Source organism: Phacochoerus africanus, chromosome 4 (genome assembly GCF_016906955.1).
Source record: "Phacochoerus africanus isolate WHEZ1 chromosome 4, ROS_Pafr_v1, whole genome shotgun sequence".
NCBI classification, from domain to species: Eukaryota; Metazoa; Chordata; class Mammalia; order Artiodactyla; family Suidae; genus Phacochoerus; species Phacochoerus africanus.
In genome coordinates, this window is record NC_062547.1 from 62,670,048 (window position 1) to 62,697,458 (window position 27,411).

A 27,411-nucleotide genomic window follows, 5' to 3' on the forward strand; every position below is an offset into this window, starting at 1 on the left:
ACTGGGGCGGGGTCTGGGGAGCGTGCGCAAGCGCGCCGGGAAGGCCGTAGTGCGCCAGCAGACGGCGCACTCGGGTGGTGTGGGGTGTTCTCTGGGTCTCGCTGTTCCAGGCCCGAGCAAGCTCAGTTAGCGTCGGGTCCAGCGCGGGAATGTGGCGTGGCGGTGGTGGTGCGGTCTGCAGGCTTCCGCACCAGGCGGAGCCGAAGAGATAGGAGAGCAGAAGTACCGTCATAGTCGAAACGAGGCCCCCTCGAGACCTGCTCCGGGGCCTTGACGCTGGCCAGCGGATCTTCCTAGAGACCCAGGCCTCAGCCACAAGCTGCGCCCCGAGGTCCGCAGGACTCCTCAGGATGCTCCCTTGGATCTATTTAGAGGTTGCCCAGGACTTGTCCCAGAGCCTCTCCCGCCGCGACCCAGTCAGCCGTCTGAGTTGCACCCTGGAGCCTCGGAACCCGCCGAGAGAGTTCGGATAGTGAGAATTAGAGGGAATACTAAAGAGCTTTTGGTTCTGTGCCTGCCAGTGTTGTCAGCACTTATTAAAAAATTTATAAAATATTCTGTCCACACCCCAACCCACCGAGGTAGGTATTACTGTGTGTGTTCACGCTTCCCCTCACCAAGTTTTACGGTGAGAAAACAAGACTGAGAGGTTAAATGACTTTCCCAGGCTCTTAACCAGATAAATTGGTTTTTGAACTCAAACCGAACAGCTTCAGAGGCTAAGGTCTTGATCAGATAGTTTTCTGCGTGGTAGGGATGAGCCACATCACTTGGGTGGACTCACCGCCATGTGTCACTCTGGGCTATCAGGCCTGGAGGCTTCCCATGGATCTTGACAAAAGATGACTGCTGCCTCTCCTCTCTGTCCCACTTCACATTCTTTGGCTAATCAGGCTCTGGTTATGAAAAGCTTCAACCAACCAGAGGCAATGACCACCTGGCTGCATTCAGCCTCTGTGGCATTTGATACTATGGACCACCTCCTCTCACAGATCTTTTTCTTTGTACTTTTCCCATGTTATTTGCCTGCTTCTTTTATTCCCTCTATTTATCTTCTCAGGGTGCTGCTTCTAAGGTTCCATTGCAGTCTACTTTGGGATTTTTTGCTCGTCCCTTAGATATTGGTGTTTCTCTTGGTTCTTTCTACCTCTGTTCTTGCTTTCATGGTGATCTTACTCACTCCCGTGGCTTCTACCATCTCCATGCTGGTGATTCTCAGTTCTTAGAGAACCCATAGTCCAGCTGTTACTCCATGTCCCGAATGCTTTCAGGGTGCCTGCCTTTGGATCTGTCAGATACTTTAATTCATCATGTCCTCCACTGAATTTGTCATCTACTCACACTAGCTTGTCTTTAATTACCAAGTGAAACCCAAGTCATCTCCAACACTTTTCTTTCATCCCTCTCATCCTGTTTTTTATTTTTATTTTTATGTTTTTTTTTTCTTTTTAGGGCCGCACCCAAGGCACATGGAGGTTCTCAGGCTAGGGGGTCGAGTTGGCGCTGTAGCCGCTGGCCTACACTATAGCCACAGCAATGCCAGATCCAAGCCACATCTGTGACCTACACCCACAGCTCATAGCAACACTGGATCCTTAACCCACTGAGGGAGGCCAGGGATTGAACCTGCATCCTCGTGGATACTAGTCAGATTCATTTCTGCTGTGCCACGATGGGAACTCATCCTGGTTTTTTAAGGAGGTTCTAAATAGCTCTTGAATCTTGCTCTTCTGTTTCTAATGCCTGTCAGATCATCACATCTCTCCACTGGTCTCCCTGATCATTCCCTAATCCAGATTACACCCTGCAGTGTGCTCAGTCTAAAACAGGGTCTACTGGCGGGGCAGAGTCCTCACAACCTGGTCCTAACCTCACCCTCTGTCCCACCCACACCTCATGGGATTGGGAACACCCCAAGAGCAGAAACAGGTTAGTTTAACAAACATTAAATACTTACATTCAGTACTGAGGCACAAGGATGACTAAAACAGTGTACTGAGATTAGATTACAGCCCAAGGCAGTGGAGAGAGGAGGAACTTCAGTCTAGCAATGGTAGGGCACTTAAAGGGAAGCATTATACTTTATTCGTAGACATTCCCTGCATCTACCATATCAGCAAGCTCACAGTGTCAGTTAAATGTTGAATTAAAACGAAGTAAATGTTTTTAGTTGGACTTGGTAACAAAAAAATTGTTTAATGTTTTAAAGGCTTTCAGTTCTTCTTTTAGTTCCCTAATTCCCTTTCCCAAAATCATATTTGAAGGCAAATATCAAAGCAATTCAGGTAGTGAAACTGCAGTCATCTTTGGCACTTTCTTCTTGGAGTCCTTGCCATCTAGTAAGCTAAGTCTTAAGATTACTTTCCTTCAGATCACTTCCTCTTTCTTCTTCCAGTATGTCAGCATATACCTGGATTAACTGAAATATCTTCCTAACTGATCTTCTTACCTCTAGTCTGCTCCGACTCTAGTCCTTCCTCAGAATGAATGCTAAGTGGATTTTCCTAATGTATTTATTTAATTTATTGATTATTGATCAGTGGCTCTTCATTCCTGACCAAATTAACTTCAGGCTCTCATCAGTGTGGACTGCACCTACCTTCTAGCTTTCCTACTTCTTCCCTTTGTAAATGCAACACAGAGAAAACCTTACCCAGGCACAGGGACCTTACTCAAGCACAGGGACCATCTTTCCTGCTCTATCTGGTCTGTTAAAATTTTACTCATTCTTTTAGTGTGGCTTAGGTAGGATTGGGGATAACAAAGGACAGGAGATTTGATTTACTAAGGCAAAGGGCTCCTACCTGTAACATAGAGATAATAATCCTTATGAAGCATAGTAAACAGCAAAACAATAACCCTTGAGTTTCTTGGCACAGTTATCTTTCTATCCCATTCACATTTGTTGCATCAAAATGCTGTATATGTCCTCACACATTCTAAAATTCACACAAATTGTAGTTTATGTAAAAATTTATTTGACCAAAATGTAGAAAAAGTGATACTGTTACATATGATACAGTTGCAAGAATCTAAATGAAAAGTGTGGATTTTATTCAATTGCACAATTTGCTAGTGTATCTCCTGGGTAGTGTGACGCTTAATAAATAGGAGTGAGGGGCAGAGGGTTCAGATAAGCTAGAAGCAGGGTGATTTTTAGTCAGAATTGTAAACTTGAGTTGGCCCCCACACTGCTGGGGAGTATGGAATGTTTCAGCTCTGAGATGTTAACTGAGAAAGCGGAAATATAATAAAGCCAAAATGTGCAGCCCTGTCTACAAAATACTCCATATCCAGTTTAATCAGGAGTTTCTTGGTCTTATTTATTAACTTGACCCTGAAGAAGGGATTAAATTCTAGATAAGTAAATGTCTAATTTGCCATTCCTAGAGTATAGAGGAGATGATGTTAGGCCAACTACATTGGTATATCTACTTTGCTGTCAGAGGCCCATTCTGCCCAATATTTGTTTATTAGAAAACAATCTTGCTCAATTATTGATGGCTGGCAGTCTTTATGATATAGCTTCTCTGAATGGGACTGAATTCTACAATATTCACTCCTGCTAAGTGGATGGCCTTATATCAGAGCAGACAAGCATGGGTCATTATTGGAATAAGACAGCTCCTCAGAGAACAACTCTAGAATGAAAGAAACATAGAGGAGCATGTCAAGGATCCAGAAAAATATTTGGGTAATTATGACTTTTTACCAGGCATTCTCATGCTGACCACTCAGAGGATGTTTGTTCTGCACGGGTGGAGGGTGGAAAAGAGCCAGGATGATTAGGTTAATCTCTCTGTGGTTTATGACTTCCCACAGTAAACCCCACCACCCTCTTTTTTTTTTTTGCTCTGGCTGGAAAATCCCCACTCATTTTAATGTGATGGTCCCTGGCCTCCTATAGTGTGACCAGCAGTGGATATTCTTCAGCTTTTTAAATTGACCCATGACTAGACATTGGAGTCTGTGTTTTTAAAGTGTGGGGTTGTCTATTCTCCCAGGAACCAAATGCCCTCAGTCTTAAGAGAGTATGCTCAATACGAAATACCCTGCCTACTTTAGGAATAAATGCAATTTAAAGATAAAAATAGAGCTGAAAAAGCTGGTGCCACTTGAAAAAAAGGAAGGAATAGATTTAACTGGTGCTCAAAGCTTTTCTGATACAAAATATTTGGTCACGTATTCATAATTTGCTTGACATTTCCAGCAAAGCAAAGAGGCAATAACAAAAGAAACTTCTTACAAGAGAAGAGAAAAACACGTAGCTCTGGAGTTTCTGATGGAACGAGACTCTTCTGTTTTGGTTATATACAGTTTAGTTCGTTTAGTGTCTGATCCAGTGTCTGATGTAAGCCCACGTTCTCTTCTTTGGCCTGGGCAAGTTTTTCTGGTGAGAGTTAAGAATGAGGGAGAAATAAATTAATAAGCATCTTTGGTAAAGAAAAAAAAAAAATTGCTAAACTCCATGTTGCCAGAGTGAAAGAGCAGAGAAAATACTCTGCATTTTAATTATAACAGAACACCACGGACTAGTAGATGCTAATTACCGAATAAAGGAGTCAGATAGGGTTGCAAAATAAAATATGGAGTGCTCAGTTAAATTTGAATTTCAGATAAACAACAAATAAATTTTTCCACACAGGAGTTCCCGTCGTGACTCAGCGGTTAACGAATCTGACTAGAACCATGAGGTTGCAGGTTCAATCCCTGGCCTTGTTCAGTGGGTTAAGGATGTGGCATTGCCGTGAGCTGTGGTATAGGTTGCAGCGGCTCGGATCCCAGGTTGCTGTGGCTCTGGTGTAGGCTGGCAGCTATAGCTCCGATTAGACCCCTAGCCTGGGAACCTCCATATGCTGCAGGTGCGGCCCTAGAAAAAAAGACAAAAAAAAAATTTTTTTTTTCCACATAAGTGTATCCCAGATGCTCCTTGAGATATACTTATGCCAAAAATTTATTTTTTTATTTTTTATTTTTTTAATTTTTTGTCTTTTTGCTGTTTCTTGGGCTGCTCCTTTGGCTTATGGAAGTTCCCAGGCTAGGGGTTGAATTGGAGCTGTAGCCACCAGCCTACGCCAGAGCCACAGCAACGTGGGATCCGAGCCGCGTCTGTAACCTACACCGCAGCTCACGGGCAACGCCGGATCATTAACCCACTGAGCAAGGGCAGGGACTGAACCCGCAACCTCATGGTTCCTAGTCAGATTTGTTAACCACTGCACCACAACGGGAACTCTCAAAAATTTATTCATTGCTTATTTGAAATTCAAATTTAACTGAGTCTCCTCTGTTTTAATATGCTAAATATGGCAATCCTAGAGTCAGAACACCTGGATTTATGCCCTAGTCATGTGTTAAAGTAAGCCATTTAACCTTTCTAGGTCTCAGTTTCTCCATCTGTCAAATGGGGATAATAATATCAATGTGTAGTATGGGGGTTATTATCAGGAACAAATGAGAAATACTTCAGAACTTAGGAAATGCTATATGAATGTAAGATTTTAGTCTGAAATATGGATGACTTAATACATTTTCTCCCTAGTGCAGGTTAACTGAATTTATGGTAGGGAAATATAATCCTGTAACCCTCTTTCATTTGGAGCTTTTGGAAATGAGTGTTTAAATTCCAGGCATAATTGCATCATTGTGTCTATGTGTCCACAACAATGTAACCAAACCCCAGGTAAATGCAACATGACTGAAATTTAAGCCAGACTATAGGTATGTTATTAAGTGACTGGCTTGATGAAACAAATGAAAAAAACAAACAATCCAACAAGACCCCAAAACTTAAAATGCCATTTAGAGCTATGCATGACAGAGCACGAGAGGACTGGTTTGCATGGAGTGATAGCTGATAAGGGACCAGGCCAAGGCTCATTAAAATACCAGAGGAAAGCAAAATGCCTCATATACTGTGATATGATCAGCTTGGAAATTTTCAGAAAAAAAAAAAATGACTGTAAGAGATGTCAGCCTTTCAACTAGAACTCCTGAGCCTTTCATTTGATGTGGCACTTAAAAATCTAATCTTTGAAGGTGAGAGAATTCTGTCAGAACAGTGATGTGGGCCTCTCCAGTCTGGATTAACAGAGAGTAACTGAGTGCCTACTATGTGTCAATCAATTTCTCCAACTGAGCTATCACTTTTATTTTGCAGAAAAGCTAAGTAGCTTATTTAGGGTTGCAAAGCCAAAAATGGTAGAGCTGGGATTCGAATTTAGGTCCCTCAACTACAAACCCTGACCTTATTGCACCTTGCTTGCCATTTTGATTCCCTGGCATCTACTTTGTTATTAGGTCGGAGAGAAAATAACTTTCCCCTAAAGAGTTAATTGCCTTTGAGAAGTGTGACAGGACCACACACTATCAACAGGTAGTAGCAGATCTCCACAGCCCTAATCTCTGTAAATGAAGTTCCACTCAAGTGCTTAGTTAGGCAGAATGACTGGATAGGCAGGGCTGCAGTTACTTCAAAGGGCGGAGGCTACATATGTCTGGAAAAATCCCAGGAGCAAATACACAGAGCAAACAAAAGACACCCACCCCTACACAGTTTATAATCTTTCCAGGGGTACATGTATGGCAATATGTGAGGGGAGTGGTTAACACAGAAGTTCATGGTGGACGGCAGTTTGGAACAGAGAAAGGTTGGGTGTCGGTAGTTCAGGGAAAATGTATTTTGGAGAAATGAATATAAAGAATTGTGACAGAGGTTCCCACATGAATAAAAAATTACCGGATGAGGAATACCAAGCTCTCTTGACCCCACATTAATGCTCTAATTGGAGCTTTTCATGCCATTTTCAGGTTCAAGGGGCAGTCTGGAAGACGGTTTGGACTTCAAAATGTCCGTATTTCTGGGACAATTTGAGGTGGTGGTGGTGAGGTGCAGGGGAGAACAGGATAGGCTCTTTGAAATTTGGATTCCCTTGGGAAAGCCACTGAGCTCTTGGTCACTATAGGTGTGACCTACTAATAGCCACATGCAAACCTTATGAGTTCCAACTAAACCAAATTCCTGGTTCACAGTAAATATCAGGGGCGAGACGGCAGCATCTCAGGCAACTTTGTTTGGAACTCAGGAAAGAAGCACCTCACTTCCTTTGTTTGGCATTCCAGCAGTTTCCTTTCCCTTTCCCTGCAAACGGGATGCCCTTTAATTCCTCGTAGAGTTGTTTTCTAAGGGCAAGGGATAAGAGGTGAGCTTCACCGGTGAACTTCCTTCTGGGGCTGAGAGCTGAGAGACGTTCCGTGAACAGCAAAGACAGGGAACCCCAGGCACCATTCTCCATGTATAACACAGAGAAAACAAGAAAGGAGGAGTAAGACCAAAATGCCATTGCCACTGTTTGAATCCAGAGATTGAGCCCCGTCCAAGGGTAGACTCTTTTTAGAGAAAAACCTTCTGGTTTTTGCAAGTTAAGCTGCTTAAGAGGTTTGATGAGTCTCCAAAACAACTTCAGTTTAAGGAAAAACTGCTACTGGCATGCAGATACAATTAGCTAATACATTTGAGAGCTCAGGCCAAAATGGCTTTTGTTTTCACATTGTCAGAAGAGAATCAAGTGGGCATAATTTTCTTTTTGCAATGAGCTCTTCATGTGAACCACTCACTCTTGGCTGCAGCCATGGTCAAGGGCCTGACAGCTACGGCTCAAAAGTGGCAAGTGGAGAAAATGAAAATGAGAGGGTGTGAAGAAGAGGATTGCCTATCTTTATTTGGGTCACACAGTCACAGCAGAAGAAGGCTTGACAGATCAAACCAGGAGGCAGGACACTGGAGCTTCTAGAAGCCCACGGGAGTGTAGGCACCACAGTGAGAAGGCAGACTTCAGTATTGCTAGGATAGAGGGCGGCACCCCTGCTGCCTCTTAGAGAGAAGTCATGTCATTGAGAGCATGGTCCAGCTCCTGGCTGATAGCTTTGTACTTGAGCTTCTGAGCATATAGCTCGTCTAGAGGATGGAGGTCCCCAGGGAGAGAGTTCAGAAGAGGTACAGGGGACAGAATTCGAGGGTCGGAATGGAGTGCCACACATAAGCAAGAAGAAAAAAAGTGAGAAAACAAAGCATGAAAGTGTGTTCTAGGTAAACAAATGAGAAAACAGGTTATGGAGTGATTTCTAAGTGGCAAGGGACAGAATGGTGACCAGAAATGGAGAGAGCTTCCCCCCACAATCTCCCACCCCCAGGTTATTTCCGACTTTTAGTGATCTCATCCAGTCCAAAGGTTATACTTTGGAATGGGGCATTTTCCCTTTTATGGAAACTTCACGTCCCAAACCAAACATTGGGACACAGGGTCTGAGGAATGAGTTTTATACCCTTTCTGGGTGGGACATGCAGTTTGGGAGATTTCATTTGAACCCCAAGATTTTGGAATTTCCGGGTTATTTCATGAAGAACACGGGACAGAATTTTTTTTAAAGATGGAAATCTTCCATTCTGCGATATGTGGGCACCAGACTGTCAGACTGGAGTCTTTATTCAGGTCTCTAGTTCTCTAAATTTCCATTTTCTCATATAGTGATAAGCTCTGCTCTCTCTGGGAGAGCTCTGTAAAAATGTAAGGCATTTAAAAAATGCAAGGCATCTCAGAAATGGCAAATTGAAGGAAATTCTAAAGACTTGAAAAAAATCAGCCATATTTGGGTCTTTGTACTCACATGTGGAGCTAATTAAGCAGAAATATTTTACTTCTTGAAAAAATGGCAACCCTAGTCTGAATCTGATTTGCACTGTCCCCTTCCAGGGCTTGAGGCCTCCAGATGTGACATCACTGTGCACTTTACTATCCTAAGGCAATCGGAGCCCAACTCAGTGCTTCTGGATCTCCTCCAACTGTCTCTGGATGTGTCCTGTAGGGGGAGGTAGAGTAAACAGCATTAGATGGTAATTTCATACCTTCCAGGTCATCGATGGTCTTTTCCAGTTTTGCAACTGTTCTCTCTGCAAATTCAGCACGGGTCTCAGCCTAGGGCAGAAGAAAGGAGTCATTATGACTGCTTCATGACCAGCCCCCAGAGAAACCTGACCCAGCTGAGTGGGATCACACTTACCTCTTTCAGTTTGTCAGACAGAAGTTTAATCTCTTCTTCATATTTATCCTCCTTTTCAGAATACTGTGGGAGAGACCAAAACACTGCTTTTTAAAAAGGAGGGGGAAAAAAAAGGATAAAATGCTCACCCCCTCTTCCTTGGAAAAAAGTGTGTGCTAGAAACTATGAATGTGCCCCCAAGAAGCAAAGTAGAGACAGGCACGTTTCCCGGCAGAAGAAATGTGTGAAACTCAGAGAATCTGGGGGAGATCCCTCTGGGATGGGATTGATCTCAAGGCCTGAGATGAAGATGGGGCAGATGGAATGGAAATATGCTACTCAAGGCCCGCCACAGCAGCTGGCCTAACCTATGTTTCCAAGTCCTCTTCCCACTGGCTTCCCCAAGAAGCTGGCCATATCCTAAACACATTCTGTGTACTCTGGTCTCCTAGCCCTTGACTACGACGGGGGCTTCCCCAGCATGGAATGTTCTATTCCAACACTGCTACCGGCCGCAAGTTATATTTACCTTTTAAGGCTCAACTCCAGTGAATATTAGGTAAACTTTAATTGCCTGTTTAGTTGCTAGATAGTATCATTCCCATTTTACAGATGAGCAAAGAGTCACAGACAGGTTCTGTACTTTGTCTAGGGTCACATGGCTATGAAGTGACCAAGCCGTGACCGGAACCTGACTCTAATTTGAGCTCCTGGCCAGCATCACGCTCACTCTACAGTCTTTTCTAACGTCACCTCCTTGTGACACCTTTCCCAACTTTCCAAAGTCCCTCTGTTGAAGCCCCACGGCACTTTGTTAACTTTGTCAACCCCTCTACTCATCTAGACTGTGAGGTCTTGGAGAGCAGAAGGCATACCATCCCTGCAGCATCTATCCCTGTGACCAGGGCTGCGTCTGGCATACACACACAGACTGCATTTATTCACCCTCTATTCTAATATGAACTCTATGCCAGGCACCATGCTAGTACTAATGACATAGCTCTAAACAAGATAGGCAGAGTCCCTGTCCTTAAAACTTACCATCTAGCAAGGAAGGCATGAATTAAGATAAATGTGATCAACCATCATGATAGGAAAAGAAATAGTTAGGGCTACGCAGTCAAGAAACAACTAACTTAAATGAGCAATCAGGGTGGGCCTCTTACATAGAAACCTAAAGGATGAAAAAGGGGTTACTGAGCAAAGAGCAAAGGGAAGGCCACCCCAGGCTGAGTGGACAGCAGGTTCAAAACACTGGAGGTGACCAACATGGAATGTTTCTGAAATAAGCTCAATGGGGCGGGGGCGGGGGATGGTAAGTGGAAGCAGTGGGTGTGTTATTCCTTGTGCTCCCTCCTTTGGGTACTGTTTCAACCTAAAAAGCACAATTCCACCTGTGACTGCCACTCGACCTTCTAGAAAGTATTTCTAGAGGAACTTGCAGACTCAGTTGAGAGTGAAGCTCTATGTATACAGTGATGCTCGGATCTCCCTAATAAAGAGCCTGACCAGGTTCTGAACTCTTATTCCATCCCCACCTTCATAGGAGGTGGAGATAAAAGATGGTGCTAAGACCCCATGAAGGAAGGAAATCTAGCCAACGAACACCCCTTTCTGTAGGGGGAAAAAACCTGGCTGCTGGACACCAAAACTACTGTTAGCAAATAGAGGTCAGATCCCTGATTCCCTGGCATGCTCCTGTGCACCTGGGGGCAAGAAAAGAAGGAAATCTGGCAAATCACCCTCCAGCTCAAGCCAACCACCAACCTTTTCAGATGCAGCCTCTAGCGACTTCAGGTTGTTGGTGACATTCTTGAGTTCTTCTTCCAGGTCACCACATTTTCTGCACAAAGACAAAGGATTTTTGTGTCTTATCTCCCCTTACAACAGGCAATTCCCCTAAAAGAAGTCTTCAAAAAGAAGGAATCCATGCTGCCAGGGGCCCCCAGAAGGAATGCAGGGAAAAATGTTAATGGCTTTTTCTGAGACACTGCACTGTGTACTTATCAAAACCCTATCGTGCCAGGCAAAGGCGCGGCAGGCTGAGGAGTATTTGGAAGGTTTGTAAAGCACTCCTGGGCTCCCGCCAAGTCTGAGGCAACCGGGACTTGTGAAATCTGTGATTGATGAGGCTGACTCCGGAAGGTGTTTTAAGAGTGAGATGGAGTGCAGGAGGCTGGGAGACAGCAATCAGAGCTTACACGGGACACTCCAGGAAGCAAACTTGGAATGGATTTTTGAATCCAGTTCTCTCTCAGCACTGTGGGATGCTCTGGAGAGATGGGAGATGGATTCCTCACTGAAGTCTGAGGAGAGAGACTTTTGGTTTTTTTTTTTTTTTTTGGAGCTTGTGAGGACTCTGGTCAAGCTTATCACCTTTGCCCTAGGAATGTGTCACAGCCAAACAATGACATCAAGAATAAGGCATTTAAACACTGACATTGACAGGGTAACTTGCCCTCTATAGATCAGTACTCTTTTTTTTTTTTTGGCTGTGCCCGCGGCATACAGAAGTTCTAGGAATTGAACCTGTGACACAGCCGTGACAATGCCAGATCCTTAACCTGCTGAGCTTCTAGGGAACTCCAGGTCAGTGTTCTCTTAAGAAGACAGAGCCTCCTGAGATGTCCTCTCTGGGAAAATGGGACTTCTGGGCTTCTCTGCTATTGCCTGCCTCATTCCTATTTCCCAATACCTTTGTGGGAAGAGTCAACATGTGGGCAGCACTTCCCAGGGCAGTAAGAACAGTCGCCACCACTCTTTGTCAGCTGCAGAGGGACTGAGCAATGAGTCCCAGACGCCCAGCCACTGGACCAGAGACCCCGGTAGGTGTCCATGCCCAGCACAACCAACTCCCTCCCGCTCCACCCCTGAGCTGAGCTGGGCCCTAGTCCTGCCCTGCTACTCACAGTTCAGACACCTCGGCACGCTCCTCTGCCCTCTCCAGCTCGCCCTCCAGGATGACCAACTTACGAGCTACCTGCAGAGACAGGAAGGATTGACCAAGACTGACTCCCAGCAGCCATGTCTAATAGGATGCCCTCCCCCATGCAGAGAGCAAGGCCACACCCAGACCAACTACAGTGTGGGGCTTTCTGCTCATGCTCTGACTCCAACAGTGCTGGGGGAAATCTAACTTCTCTCCCTTAGGCCCCAGGAGTGAGGCTGAGATGGGACCATGGGGGTGGGCAGAAGAAACAACTGAGCTTTTCTGGTCTGAAAACCCATGGCTGGGGACCACAGTTCCCTGTTTTAGCCTAGCTGTGTCACAATGCCCAGCTGCAGGACCTGATCTGATCACTTGGTTTTCCCACTAAGTACCCACTTGTCTGAGTGTCACAGAGTTTCCCAGGACTTTTGTCTCTGTGGCTGATACAGTTTCCTGGCCAAGTGGCTATCTCAGGAAAAACAGATCGGATGCAGAAGGACAGCTGAGCTAACCAAGAGCTTCCTTTAGGCAGCCCCAGGGTTCTCCCTATCACAGATCCATTTCCTCCCTACTTCCTGCTGCTGCCATCTGCCAGCCCCACTCATCCCCACTCACCTCCTCGTATTTGCGGTCGGCCTCCTCGGCAATGTGCTTGGCCTCTTTGAGCTGCATCTCCTGAATCTCCATCTTCTCCTCATCTTTCATGGCCCGGTTTTCTATCACCTTCATTCCTCTGCGAGGAACAAACCTCATCATTACCTCCGTACACACATCACCACCTAATCACACACCTCCGTGGAACTGCTCTGACATTTACCAAGAACCATACCCCAAAGAGGACACTGTCGAGCTGCTCATACACACTTCCTCTTTACTGAATGCCAGGCACTAAGTGCCTTAAACTTAACCCCTCTAGAAACAGGTACATTACCCCCATGTCACAGAGGGAGGAGCTGAGGCATACAGAGGCTCAGTAACTTACTCAAGCTTATATAGACAAGTAAGTGGTGGAGCTGGGATTTAGGCCCTGGTGATGCAGCTCCAGAGTCCACATTCCCAGCCTATAATCTCTAACTAGTTACGGGGGAACTTGTATGCCAATAGTTACAACAATATGATCAGAGGTTGGGACCAGCTTGGCTATGGCAATGATGAATTCTGCTGCAGAGGGAAGGGTGTGTGTGTGTGTGTGTGTGTGTGTGTGTGTGTGTGTGATAAGAAGCTTTCCAGAAGACAGTCCACAAATTAATAAGGAGGGGAAAGTCATTCTTCAGTGAGAAAGAGCTATACAAAAAAGCCCCAGAGAAAAGAAAGACTATGGCAGAAAGCCCCAGAGAAAAGAAAGACTATGGCAGAAAGCCCCAGAGAAAAGAAAGACTATGGGTGGACCATAGGAGGGTTTCTAAAACAGGAGTAAGTGGAAACCAGAATGCAGTGGGAAGATCAGGTTAAAGGCAGATAAATGCCCACAAGGAGACAGGTGAGGATGGCCTGAACTGAAGTGGATACATCTAATTCACAAAGGACAGTGTCCTGGGAACAGCTGGGAGTCCCATACATCTTTTGACCATGAAATGGAGCTCACTCTGGCCTGCACTGCTTGGAGTGGCCAAGGTAAGTCCAGAGACCTCCAAAGAAGAGGCCAGCCCAGGATAATGTATTGATGTCTGTCATGCCTGCCCACAGCAGAGGACCATATACCTCTTGCTGTCCAATCAACGCCTACCTTGGGGCTATCACTACCATTCTCAGATAACTATCAAAAGGTCCTCCACACATGTACAAGGCCTCCAGATCAGCAAGCTTGGAAAACTGTCTGCAGTAACGGAGAGATCAAAGTGACTTGCCCAAGACTACACCATGAGTGGCAGTGGAAAGAAGTATATAGATCCTCCAGCTCGCAAGTATAGAAGAATTCTTTCTATCTCAACAGCAGTCTCTAACAAGGATGCCATCAAAAGCCTCTGCTAACACAATACCAACAAGTGTGGGACCATCCCAGGCTCTCTTGGTTTGCCCTGGGGAGGTCTTAGAAGTGAGATATCTGGCCAAGCTGGCCTAAATGAACAAGGGTAGCAGTTAATCTAGCCCCCAGGCGCAGCCATGAACAACTTGTGACTGGGTCCTTCACACTTCCTTGCGGCCATTCTGAACTTCCACTCTCTTCCTCTATTAAGTGGCTGAAGCAGAGCCTGCCCTGGGATCTGTGTCTCTGGGAGGGGCTGCTCCACTGCACATGAAGAAATTTACCATTTGGGCAACTCGAAAAGTCAATCTCCAAGACTCCCCCAGTTGGTTTTGCATCTCCAGTGTATGGTCACAACAGTACTATCAGGAATGAATCCTTGGGAGGAGTTTATATCAGAGAGCGATGGTGGATGGGTCCAGTGAGAATTCTGGTGTGATGGCGTGGCTGATACGAGATGACCACTGGCCCAGCCCTCACCATCACCACAGAAGGAACCCATTTACTACCACACAGAGATGGCTGCTTCTGTGAATGACACGATCTGCCCTTAGTCCCCCAGCACCTGCGCCAAGGGGTGCCAGAGAACTGGCCTGCCCTGGAGGACACAGTACCCTGCTGGAGGCAGCAGGCAGGAAGATGCCCTGGAGGTGAGTAGTTCTATCAGCTACAAGTACATTAATGGGACCAGCTGTGCATGTTTCTGACATACAGCTGCCCAGTAGCCCAAAGCCTGCTTGAAGCACCGTTAACGATCATGTCTGCAGATAACTCCTTCCAAATTTTCATCCCGGACCCTGGAAACTGATGTCTCGAGAATGTGGACAAGATGCACTGTAGCTTCCAGAGACTATGTGAACCAGTGCTCTGCAAACTAATCGCCAGTGAGAGTCACAGCTGCAATCTTACACCTGCCCATTTTTTGCCTTCCTCTGCCTGTTGGGAGTTTTCCTTCATAAACCTCCACAAGGTCAGATGCCTCTACATGCAGCATGATGGTTTACAAGGCGTTATCATGCATGTGTACATATGTGCACCTGCGCAAGTCCATGTGCTCTCATTAATTCTCACTCCAGCCCTGGGAGGTTGGCTGCATAGCACGATCCCCGTTTCCCAGAAGCAAACACTAATGCAGACACTAAAGGTTCAAAGCATTCTTACCTCTCGCTCTCATCTGCAGCCTTTTCTGCCTCCTCAAGCTTCTGCAGGGCTGTGGCCAGTCGTTCCTGAGCCCTGTCCAACTCCTCCTCAACGAGTTGGATGCGCCGATTGAGAGCTGCCACATCCCCTTCGGCCTAGGGAGGTGAGAGGTGGAGCCAAGTTAAGAAGGAAACAGGCCAGCCAGCAGTGGGAGCCTCCTGCACTCACACAGTACTCTTTCCCTGCTGCTAACACACTTCTCCCGCCAAAGCCCACCCAGAAATCCAGGTGGTAAGGAATTCACTCTATCTTATCTGGAGAATGTGAATCTTCCGTGTGATCTTTTCTCCAAAGGTTGTCGAACATCAACTGCTCAACAAAGACATGTGTCCCACAACAGGATGGGCTGTCAAGTTAATACAGGAGAGAGACAGGTATGTTCCATGGCCTCTCCCTGGGATTTCTAGAGCAAGGCCACCAGTGACCTGGATCACCCTGTCACATAAGGTCTGTTTCCTGTCACCCAAATGGCAAGATAAATGCAAGAATCTGGACGCTTCAGTTACACGTTGCCCATACAGCTGGGAATGAGATGCGGGAGATAAGGGCAGCCCTGTCGGAATTCCATCCATAACCACAGGCTGGCTGAGAGATGTTGGAACAAAGAGATATAAGAAAGGAAAGAAAACTTAGGTACCGGCATGGGAGAGATGTCAGAATGATGATACAGGCTTTTCATCTACAAGGAAGGTGACATGGTGGCAGGCGTGAAAGCAAGAATTCCTTTTTTTTTGTCTTTTTCTAGGGCCGCACCAGCGGCATATGGAGGTTCCTAGGCTAGGGGTCGAATCGGAGCTGTAGCTGCCGACCTATGCCAGAGCCATAGCAACTTGGGATCCGAGCCGTGTCTGTGACCCATACCACAGCTCACGGCAACGCCAGATCCTTAACCCACTGAGCGAGGCCAGGGATTGAACCTGCAACCTCATGGTTTCTAGTTGGATTCGCTAACCACTCAGTCATGAAGGGAACTCCAAAAACAAGAATTCTGAGATCAAAAAAGCAAGAATTCTAAGATCTTGCTGGGTCAGAGTCCCCACTGCCAGTTTGCAGCCATGTGGCATGGGGCAGGATGCTTTACCGCTTGTCTGAGCCTCCCTATGCCAGGGCCTGTTTCCTTTGCACCTCTGCGGGGACTGTAATAGAAGGGTGTGGCACTGCACCTGGCACGTGGGAAGTCCCACAAAGGACTGCTCTTACTGCCATGATTTCACCTCATTTGATCCTCTTGTATCTCACCCATTTTATAGTTGGGGAAACTGAGAGTTCCAGAGAGAGGAAGCAGCTTTGTTCAGTGTCATGGAACTTCTGGAGCTCCAGCCCAGGGTTCTCCCCTTGCTGAACCTATACCCTGAATCCTGCGGGGGCTTCGAGGCCACACACTTGGGAATATTGAGAATTGGTAAAATGGAGCTCAACTGATAAGAAAAGTATAAAGCCACCCTGGCTTCTTCATAACAAGACAAAGAATCTCCAAATTCGGGAAGGCTGTAAAAATTAGTGGAGTGGTAGAATGAGGCCAGAGTTGCTAAAAAACAGAGTCAGGGAACTTTTCTCAGTTCCAGAGTCCTAGTAGCAGAGAGAGAGGAAATTCCTGTAGGTGTTTCTCATCACAACTTCATCTGAAACACCATTTAAACCACTGATGAACTAGTGTAAGAAATGTCAGAGTTCCTGTCATGGCTCAGCGGTAATGAAGCCGACTAGTATCCACGAGGATGCGGGTTTGATCCCTGGCCTTGGTCAGTGGGTTAAGGACCCAGCATTGCCATGAGCCTTGGTGTAGGCTGCAGATATGGCCTGGATCCCACTTTGCTTTGGCTGTGGTGTAGGCTGGCAGCTACAGATTGGTTTCAACCCCTAGCCTGAGAACTTCCACGTGCTCTGGGTATGGCCCTAAAAAAGCAAAAAAAAAAAAAAGAAAGAAATGTCACCCACTCCTTCCAATGAGTGAGTGTCTTTAATTCTTTTTAGGTTTTTTTTTTTCTTTTTCTTTTTAGGGCTGCAGCAACTGGAAGTTCCCAGGCTAGGGGCAGAATTGGAGCTGCATCTGTCAGCCTAAGCCACAGCCATGGCAACACCAGATTTGAGCTGCATCTGCAACCTACACTGCAGCTTGCAGCAATGCTGGATCCTTAACCCACTGAGTGAGGCCAGGGATTGAACCCACATCCACATGGATACTAGCTGGGTTCTTAATCCGTTGAGCCACAATGGGAACTCTTATTCTTTTTAGATTACATTAATCTTAATTCCTTTAGCAACTGGGGCAAGAATTGACTTTTATTCCCAAATGGTTTTTAGTACATTCACAAAATTGTGCAACCCCCACTATCTAATTCTAAAACAGTTTTGTCACTTCCAAAAAACCCTCATGCCCATTAGTAGTCAAGGAATTGATTTTTTAGAACATGCTGAGGTGCTTGGTTCATGAGTTGTCTTTAAAAAAAAAAAAAAAAAAGAGCTTCTTACGTGAGGGATTCTGAATCCCAACAACCACGCTTTTGGCACATTTTCAACTATCTGGAATCAAACGAGCTTTGAGATGCATTCATATATGTACATACATACATATATACGTATTTTTGAAAAACTGCTAGTCACTGCTAGTCATTTTGGGCTCCACCCCTTCCTGCAATCAAAGCTTCTACACTCTACAAAGGATTTCCCTTATAAGGCAAAAGAGGCTTGCTAGATACATGTGGCAAAGAAACAGGAAGATGTCGGTTAATCACACAAAAATCTAAACGAAACCAGCTGTCGCGAGGCAGACCCAGAAGTCTGCCACACGCTGCCTCTTGGCTTTCTCTACAAGAGACTGAAAAGATTTTTTTTTTTTATCCCCACCCCCCATTCCTGGGCTTAATTCCTTTAGTCCAGGAAACTTCTTAAGGCTTTTTCCCTTTTCTGACCGAGAGGAGCATGCTTTGAAAAGTGAACTTTTTAAGAAGTTCGAAACTTTCCAAAAACATCTTTCCTCCCAACTGGACTGTCCCACTCCTAATTCTTGGCTCACGGCTCAGGGCCATTTTTAAGCAGAAGTAATTGTCCTCCAGTGAGATGACTTGGGATGAGATCAGAGGGAGAGTAATGCCGGTTACGTGTGTGAAAGAGGCCAAACCAGCTACTGTTGGAGGCTTACACCAGGTTTCTGAGGCCTCTTCACGCCAGAGCAGTCCTTACAAGATTAAACGCTTTTGACGCCGGCCAGCAGCAAGGCAGTCTGTGGCCCTTCTCCACAACTGTCAATACATATGGCAATTCCATCTGGCTGGGAATCTTTTCCACTTCTGGGGTCCCCATCCCAAGTCTCAGTGCTCCAGCCTTCAGGAACCCTTGGCTCCCACACCTTTCCCCAACTTTCTTGCTTATGAGTCTTTGCACAAACTCTCTTGTTCCAGCAAACTCTTAATTTTTTTTCTATAAGACCCTGCCCCACCTCCACTTTGAAGTCTTATCCCACTGGCTAGCTTGCCATGCTCCCACTACAGAACACAGAAGGCCCCTGGAATGCTAATCAGCCCCACTTATCCCCACTAGACTGAGCTTGTCTGGGGATGGAGGGATGGAAGAAAAAAGACCAGGAATAGAGCACCGACTATATGCCAGATGCTATGCAGGATGGTTTTACTGCTATCCTAGGGGTCAGCACTGTTGTCACCCCTACTTTACAGATGGAGACATGCTCCTAGGAATTAAGTATGAAGTGGTATGAGATGGGATTGGAATACAGGTCTCTCTCCAGCCCCAGGGGTTGCCACCCCTGTCCCGTCCCAAGGGGCAGTCAGTCAGGGCATGGAGAGGGAGCTGGGGCCCCCTTCTCATTCAGCCCCATTATCTGCCTCAGGGCTCGAGACTTGGAGCGGAGGCACCCAAAACGATCGTGGGTCGAGGGCCCCTTGCTAGCATTCCAAGGGGCTTCTAGAGAAAGTCAGGGTCCCACAGCCCTCGTTCCTGCTGGGGCCAGCTGGGGAGAGAAAGGCCGGCGGCTCGGTACTGAACTTCCGCCCCCCCCCCCCCCCCGCTTGGAGCAGACACGTCGCCGCCGCGCCCCTGGGAACAGCTGGGAAAGTTCAGCAGGAACCGGGAAACCTCGGAAGAGGCGAGAAAGTGCGACGCCCCCACCCCCACTCTCGGTACCGGCCTGTCCAACTCCAGACAATGGAAGCTCAACGTTTCCACTCTCACTTCCCGCCCCCAGGTCGAGTCGCAGCTCTCCCCCCGCCACCACCGCCCGGACCCCGGCGCCAGCCCCGAGTCAGAAGGCAGCAGGGTGCCCCCAACCCCTCTCTCCCCAGTCCAGGATCACGCAATCCCCTCCACCAACCCATCCCCCCTTTTCTCTCTCTGCGGGCCCCGCCCGATCCGGATGCGGCGCCCCCTCCCAGGCCAGGGAACAAGGATGGCGATGGAGGAAGGGGTCTCAGCAGAGGGTCTCGGGTTGCGGGTCTACGATCGGAAGCTCCGTGGCCCAAGGGTGTGAAGGTGGGATAATGGGGGGAGGGGGGCCTACAGCGGTAGGCAGTCGGGCGGTGAGCGCGGGAAGCGGGCGGCACCGGGAGAAGGGAAGAAAGAAGGGCTCGCTGGGGCCGGGGGTGCGGGAACCGGGGCGCGCGGGGCCGGGGTGCAGGCTCTCACTTTCTCGCGCCGCTCGCGCTCGCCGTCCAGCTCCCGCTGCAGGCCCTGCGCGCGATCCTCTGCCTCGTCCGCCTGCTGCTGCAGGGCCTGGATCTTGCGTTTCACCGCCTCCAGGGAGTTGAGGCCAGCCATGGCGCGGAGGCGCACGCAGCGGGCGGCGGGCAGCGGCGGGCGCTCGGCTCGGCTCTGCTCTTGCAAGAGCTGCAGCAGCCGCGCCCCGGCCCCCGAGCCTTTGCCTACGCCGGGGGGCCGCCCCCGCCTCTCCCCGCCCCCGGCAGGGCCGCCGTCGGGGCGATGAGGTCACCCTACCCGGCCGTCGACGTCAGCACCGCTGGGGGAGGGCCTGACGTCGGCACCGCTGGCCGCAGCTGCTGGAAAGTGCCCCTTTTCGGGACTTATTTGGAGAAACCGCCGGGAGGCACCGCCTTCTCCTCTTCCTCCTCCTCCTCTTCCTCCAGCGCTTCCCGCCCGCCCGGCCCCGGGGCTCCTGCCTGGCCCTGTCGCGGGCGCCCCCATTACTGGACACGTACGTCGGAGGCTTTCTTCTCGGTCAGCTCCAGCTTTTCCTGCGCGTCCTTCAGGTTCTCGGAGTATTTGTCCAGCTCATCCTCTGTCCCCTTCAGCTTCTTCTGGAGGTGCGTCAGCTCCTCCTCCACCTGGGAACAGATCGGGGGGACACGTCAGCCTGGGGGTCAAGTCCCCGCCGGTGCAGGAGTGCCCCCCACATTCACAAGAATCCTCTGGCTCTCTCTCTGGTCCTAAGTTTCCTCATCTGTAAAACAGGATAACAATGCTATGCACCACTCAATAAATGCTACCTGTTAATATGACTTTCACATCCTTCCCTTGTCCTGGGACCAGCTGCACTTATCTTTCTTGGGGTCCTCCGATACTCTTGAGGAGTTGCTCGCAGCTTTTTGGAAACAAGTCCCGACACGTTTCCTAGAAACACCAGTTCAATTTTGCAGCCTCTTCTGGGGAGTCTCAGTCCCTGGACATGAACCATTCTTCTACCCTCAACCTAATTGTGTCCCACACTGGCAGCCAGAGAAGCATCCTAAGCTTATGTTTACTTTCCCTCTGCCTAGAACCTGCCATGGCTCCCTACTGCTTGAAAGAGTGGTTCTCATAAAATAACCCTGAAGGGTTTAAAGGCCCAATTCCCTGCCCTCTCCTGGACTTTGAGGGATTTCTGGAAGAGAGCTACCTGCTGCGTATGGAAGTTCCCAGGATGTGTAGCTGCACCTGCCAGCCAATGTCACAGCTCATGGCGATACCCGTGTCCTTAATTCATGAGCGAGGCCGGGGATCAAACCTGCATCCTCATGGATACTAGTTGGGTTCATTACCACTGAGCCACAACTAGAACTCCAAAAGCTACTCTTTAAAGATCCCTTTCGGAATTCCTGTCGTGGTTCAGTGGGGGAATCTGACTAGTATCCATGAAGACACATGTTCAATCCCTGGCCACCGCCCGCCCTGCCCCACCCAGGGGGTTGAGGATACCGCATTGCTGTGAGCTGTGGTGTAGGTTGCAGACCTGGTCGGATCTGGTGTTGCTGTGGCTATGGCATAGACCAGCAGTTCCGATTCCACCCCTAGCCTGGGAACTTTCATATGCTGCGGCTCTGGCCCTAAAAAGATAAAAATAAAAAAATAAAGATCACTTTCTTGAAAGGCTCAGGTTAAATCTTTTAATTCTTCCGCATTTGGCCTGTGTTCCTTTTAATAAAAATGTCCCTTACATTCTCCAAATTTTCAGTATTCTTTGTTTATCCTGAGATCCTTGCCCACCGCCTAGCAACCACAATATGAGAAGCTCCAGTCGATGCGATACAAACCACAGACCCCTTCATCTCTCCATCTCTATTATTCCTCCCTCTTGCCCCACTGCACCAGTCAAGGGTCAGCTCAAGAAGCTGCCTCTGTCACCCTCACTTCCTCTGTGTACCTCTATCCCCCTCCCCTAACTCTAGGCTGGAGTGCAGTCCAGCTCAGGTTTGGATCTGACTCTGTCTCAGGCAGTTAGACCCCTGGTCCTGTCCATGCTCCCCCAGTGGGACCTGTATGGTCACTCCCCCTCTCTTAGCAGGAAGCTAAGAGAGGGGGAGTGACTTTCTGAGGGCCACACAGCACAAGATTTGAACCCACTTCTGAACAGGCATTCATGCCAGGCCCACTTTTCTGCATCCTTCCCTGACTTGTTCATGTTTATTCCCAAGATGTGCAAAATGTGCCAGGTGCTGTGTGTGTGCTTGTGTGCACGCATGAGCAAGTTCTTAAAGGCTGCTATCCCCATTTCCAGGGCTGCTGAGTATCCTACTGCTGATCTGGGGAATGGGAGAGGGAGTGAGGGGTCAAAGAAATGTGGCAGCAGCTCCAGTTTAAGTCAGAGTTCACTGGTCCTGACCTTGACCTCTAGACAAGGAGCCCAGAAGCCTGACTCCAAATACCAGCTGTGCAGACTCACGTCCCCTCTTCTGGCCTCAGTCTCCTCATCGGCAAAATTGACATGGTGGTCTCTGAGGGCCCTGAACTTCCACCTTGACTGAGAAAATGAACCAATTTCTGTAAAGACAGGTCAGCCTGACCCACTGCCCATATGACTTTCTTTGGCATACAGCATTTACTATGGGGCCAACTGTGTGCCAAGCACAGCACTCTTTTAACATGCAAGAGTGACACTGAATTCTGCAGCATTGGGCTCATTTGGGTGTAAAGACTATTGGGTTTTGGTGCCTTTTTCTGACAATGTTTGGACAACAGCAGATGGGATGGTGATAAGGTGGACAGGGGGCCATGAAGGATTTAGCATGCGCCAGGCACGTTACAAATACCATCGCACTGAAGCCTCCTGTCACAGAAGGGTAAACTGAGTTCCTAAACAAGAAAGGGACCTGCCCAAGGCCATATAGATAGGGTATTTGAACTCTTGTCAGATTGACTCCAAAGCTGCTTTGTGTGACCGCCAGGCTATGTTGTGCCCCACTGCCCAGCACACCCGACTTCCCTGACCCTCTACACCCAGCACCATCACCCCCTCCCCTGGGCAGCCTGCACTGCTGCCCCCAGTGCCTGTCTCACCCTCTGGCCCAACCCTGACCCCTGAGGCAGGGGGTCTCTATTTGTCTCTGGCTCCCCCAGCCTGGGACTCCTTGTGAGACAGACCTGCTGCTGAGCATTGCCCAGCTCCAGCGTTGCCCAGCACAGGGCTGGGCCCATGGCGAACCCCGGGGGTAGAGAGAGTTTACAGAAAGAATCAATGACACAAGTGCAAACCCTTCAGTGGCTGGTGTTGGGTCTGAAAAAAAAATAAAACTGACACAGTTTGGGTTCCTTCCCTCTGTCTGAATTCCACACACAAAGCAGATAAGGGTGCGTGGTGCCTTGCTGGGGTGAGGGTGGGGTGGAGGTGAGCCTTGCCCTGGCTCTGGAAAGTCTCTCTCAAGTCATTTCCTTCTAGGGCCTCAGTTTCCCTGCCTGTAAAATGGCCAGGAGGGTCACGGACCATATATCTTCATCCCTGTAAATGGGGCTTTTGGGCAGGGCTGAGGCAGGATGTGGGGTCAAAGGCCAGTTGTGGCGGATGTCACTGCCCTGGGAGTGGATTGGGCAGGAAGTGGGCAGGCTGGGCCTCCTGGTCCTATCCCCATACTGGACAGAGAGGGCTTGCAACTGGGACTTTGCTGCAGTGTCCCTGAGAGTCCCCCATGCTCTCTGGCCCCAGCAGCATAAAGCACTCTGGATAAGTTAGATCTTTACAACCCTCTGCCTTTGTTCCCAGGCAGAACTGACCATCTGCACTATGGGGCTCAGGCTTCTACTTTAGACCTTTGGAATCTCAGGTTCCATGCCCTGCCCCCACTTCTCAGGTGAGAACACTGAGGGCTCAGAGAGGGGCAGCAGTGTGCCCAGAATCCCAGAGCTAGAAGATGACCTAGGCTGGATTTGAGCACACATCTGCTTTAGTGGGCAGCTTTGTGGGGGAAAAAAGAACAGAATGAACATCCAGCTGGAGACCAGAGAAACTGTCCCTGGCCAGGCAGCTGGCTGGGTTTTGAGAAGGCTTCGTTTTTGAACTTGTGTCTGCTTTGGTAGAATATACTGTATCAGTCACTCACACCTTAGTGAAAATTAGAGCCATGAAGTTGCTTTTCTCTGAATCCCTAGCTAAGCCCCCTATGGTAAGGGCTAAAAGATGGATGGAAGCCGGCAGCTCTGGGTCAGCACAGGATGGGCGTTTGTGTTTGCCAGGGAGGGAGGAGGAAGGTTTGTGGCAGAGAGCAGTGGGGTGGGGCTGTCCTGTACGGATGTGTCAGCCTGTTAGGGCAGCTCTGGGACACTGGGGGATGGGGAGGCCCATGGGCAGGGCAGGAAAGAATCCTGAGTTTATTGAGCCCCTATACTGCACGAGGTACCAGGCCAAGAGCTCCACCTGCACAGTTACTTCAAGTCCTTCCAAGGTGGTGAGAGAGGCACCAGTCACTTCCCCATCTCACACATGTGGCCACCAAGGTACAGAGAGGTGACGGTGTTTGCCCTAGGGTGCTCAGTGACTGAGCTATGAACTGAGCCAGTCTGAGCTCAGAGCCTGCACTTTTACCTGCTGAGCTGGCCTGGCGCCTGGGCTGGGCAGGGCTGGGCACTTGGTGTCACCATCCTGGGCGTCTCCTGGGGCTTATCCAAGACCCTGATGCCCCTGAGGGCTTGGCCCCAGGGGTGTGGATGAACTTTGTGGGGCAGAGCCCCCTTCTTCCCTCTCACTGGCTGCTCTGGCCACCTAGACCCAGACAACTGACTTCAGCTCTGCTCTAAGCCATGGCCTTGGGACTGCCCAGCCCTCTGCCCACTGTCCTTCCATTAGGTCCCTGGTGTACCCTTATTTCCCTGGCCTCCTGAGAATCTTGTCCTCAAAGCTCAGGGTCCAGGGCCTCTGCCTGCCACAGGCACCCTGGCCTTCCCCTGCCAGGCTCACAGCAAGGGCACCCCAGATACACAGTGACATCTTGGGATTCTCAGGTTCACCCTTAATCTCCATGCAACCCAGACCCCACCACCCAGCTGCCCCTGCAGCCAGTCATAGCGCCCTCCCACCCCCGCACACACCCACACTTGGCCAACTTCCCTGGGCAGTCACTCACAGTCACACCTGAGTATGCCCTGACACGGGGCCTGGGTCACCCACACAGATACCACAACAGAAACACAGTCACCCTGACAGGCCTGCACTTGTCCTGACACACACACATACACACACACACACAAAACCAGCTCAGTCACCTCAACACACACACACACACTCAACCTGACAAATGCACATTCCATTAGTGCCACGAAACTTTTGCACAAGCAGATACACAACCAGTTCCCCCACCCCCACCCCCCGCCACGAACTGCTGCCAATATCACCATCAACACACACACACAGACTCACAAACACCTCCCTCTTTCATACCCACTTTCCAACAGCCACAAGCTCAAGCCACCCTCTGCACACACATTCTCCGTCACCTTCACCCCTTCACATAGCTGAAACACACACAGCACATGTGGACACACAAATGCTCAAATGCTTTCACACACACTCAGAGCATCCCCCATCTAGTTCAGCTCCCCCAGCATACACTCACCACAAAACACCTCTGCACACTCACATTTGCACACACACAACCAGCCCACACAAACACCCCTGCTTTCTCACACGGTTTCTCACACTTTCTCACTCTCTTTGCTCCTACGGGCCCCGCTAGGAAGTGGGTCCAGCTGGCTCCCTCTCTCTCAGCTCGAGGACCCCTCCAGGGAAGACAATGGTTCCCTCACTTCTTTCTCAGCTAGAGCATCACCCCTTGTCTCTGCCCAACCCCCAAGTACCAAGGTTTCCCAGACCCCCCACCCTGGACCCCAGAACCTTGCCAGCTCAGAGAGGGTGCTGGGCAACCCGCGGGGTGGCCAAGGGAGGTACCTCACCTGCTTGCACTTCTCCTCAGCAGCTTTCTTATCCGACTCCGCCTGCTCGGCCCGGTCGATGGCGTTCTCCTTGTCCAGCTTCAGCATCTGCATCTTCTTCTTGATGGCCTCCATGGCTGGGCAGTGGGTAGGGGGTGTGGGCGCGGAGGGGCCTGCGGTGGCAGCGGCGTCGGGGTCGAGTGAGCCGGCCGGGTGGAGGAGAAGCCCTTATAGGCTCCTGGGGTGCACCGCCCTGCTGCGGGGCGAGTCTTGGAGGAGGCCCAAGCCCAGGCCGGCTGGGCTAGCCGCCACTCGCTTGCTTGCTCAGGAGGACTTGGCCAGCTCACCGGCCTTCCCGCAGCCCTCGCCTTATTTGGGCCTAGGATTTTCTCAAAGGAAAAAAAAAAGGCCCGACCAGTTACCATTTTTAACCTGGTGACACAGGTCCCGCGTGGGCGTGCGGGCACAGTGCTGGCCTGGGAGGATGCCAGCAGCCCGCTGGCTGGCCTCAGTTTCCCCATCTGTGGTTGGGCGGGCTGAAGAAGTCTTGCATGTGGTGAGGTGCAGAGTAAGGGTGAGGTGGGGGGAGGGGACTCCTGTCTTCCCTTCTCCTCCCTTCTGGATCCCTCCAGGTATTGGGGGTCAGGACCCTAGCCCATCTTCAGCTGCCCTCTGCCGGGGGCCCCTGGATTACTCCCATCTCTGCCTGACAGGTCTCTGTCTCATCATCTTCTCCTTCTGTCTCTCCTTTGGTGACTATCTCTGTGTCTCTCTCCATCTCTTTTTTTTGTCATTGTATCTGTCTCCATCTCTTTTTTATTTCTGTGTCTCTCCACCTCCTCCTCTCTTTTTTTGACTGCACTCTTGGCATGTGGAAGTTCCCAGGCCAGGGATTGAACCCACGCCCCAGCAGTGACCCAGGCCACTGCAGTGACAATATGGGATCTTTTAACCCATTGAGCCACCAGGGAACCCCCCCCCCTCTCTTTTTTGTCTTTTGTCTTTTTAGGGCCATAGATGTGGCATATAGAGGTTCCCAGGCTAGGGGTACACCACAGCCACAGCAATGCCAGATCCTTAACCCACTGAGCGAGGCCAGGGATCGAACCCGCAACCTCATGGTTCCTAGTCAGGTTTGTTAACCACTGAGCCATGGTGGGAACTCCCTATCTCTTTTTTGACTTTGTGTCTTTCTCCATTTCTCGCTGTCTCCCTGTCTCTTTTGGTCTTTTTCTCTTGGACTTTTCTCTGTATCTCTCTGTCTCTCTCCCTCTCTCTGTCTCCTCCTCTGTGTCTCCTTCTCTCTCTGTTGCCTCACCTACCCAGCTCACCAGTGGGAGATGAACTGTCTTTCTCTGGGAAACCCCGGGAGGCCAAGGCAGGCCCAGACCAGACTCCAGCTGCTTTCCTTGGATCTGGTGCCCTCCCTCCCCCACTCAGAATCTGGCCTTGGCTTTCCAGCATGGCAGGAACAGGAGGCGGCTTAGCTCCTCAGTTTCTCACTCAAGACTCCTGCCCACCCTCACCCCCAACTCTCACCACACTCAGTTCAGCTCCTTCCACTGCTTCACAGGCAGGGCGCCATTTCCCCTCCTCCAGGCTTTTGCATCTTTGGTCCCCTCTGCCTGTTGCACCTTCCCTCCAGCAACTGGAGCAGAACTTGCTGCAGTCCAAAAGATGTATTCACTCGTTC

At 49.3% G+C, this 27,411-nt stretch overlaps 1 protein-coding gene across 2 annotated transcripts; it reads right to left on the reverse strand.

The window, feature by feature from the left end:
• Positions 1-2,955: 2,955 nt before the first annotated feature.
• TPM4 (tropomyosin 4) lies at positions 2,956-26,039 on the reverse strand. Of its 2 annotated transcripts, XM_047776721.1 has the most exons (9): positions 25,740-26,039; positions 20,303-20,428; positions 15,096-15,229; positions 12,584-12,701; positions 11,949-12,019; positions 10,807-10,882; positions 9,061-9,123; positions 8,906-8,975; positions 2,956-4,390 (listed from the first exon to the last, which is right to left on the reverse strand). In XM_047776721.1, the coding sequence occupies exons 1-9, from the start codon at positions 25,851-25,853 to the stop codon at positions 4,308-4,310; spliced, it is 855 nt and encodes a 284-aa protein (XP_047632677.1). In that variant the 5' UTR covers positions 25,854-26,039; the 3' UTR covers positions 2,956-4,307. The 2 variants fall into 2 exon arrangements, with proteins under 2 accessions (XP_047632677.1, XP_047632678.1); XM_047776722.1 differs by lacking the exons at positions 20,303-20,428; positions 25,740-26,039 and adding an exon at positions 19,773-20,175.
• Between the last annotated feature and the right edge of the window lie 1,372 nt (positions 26,040-27,411).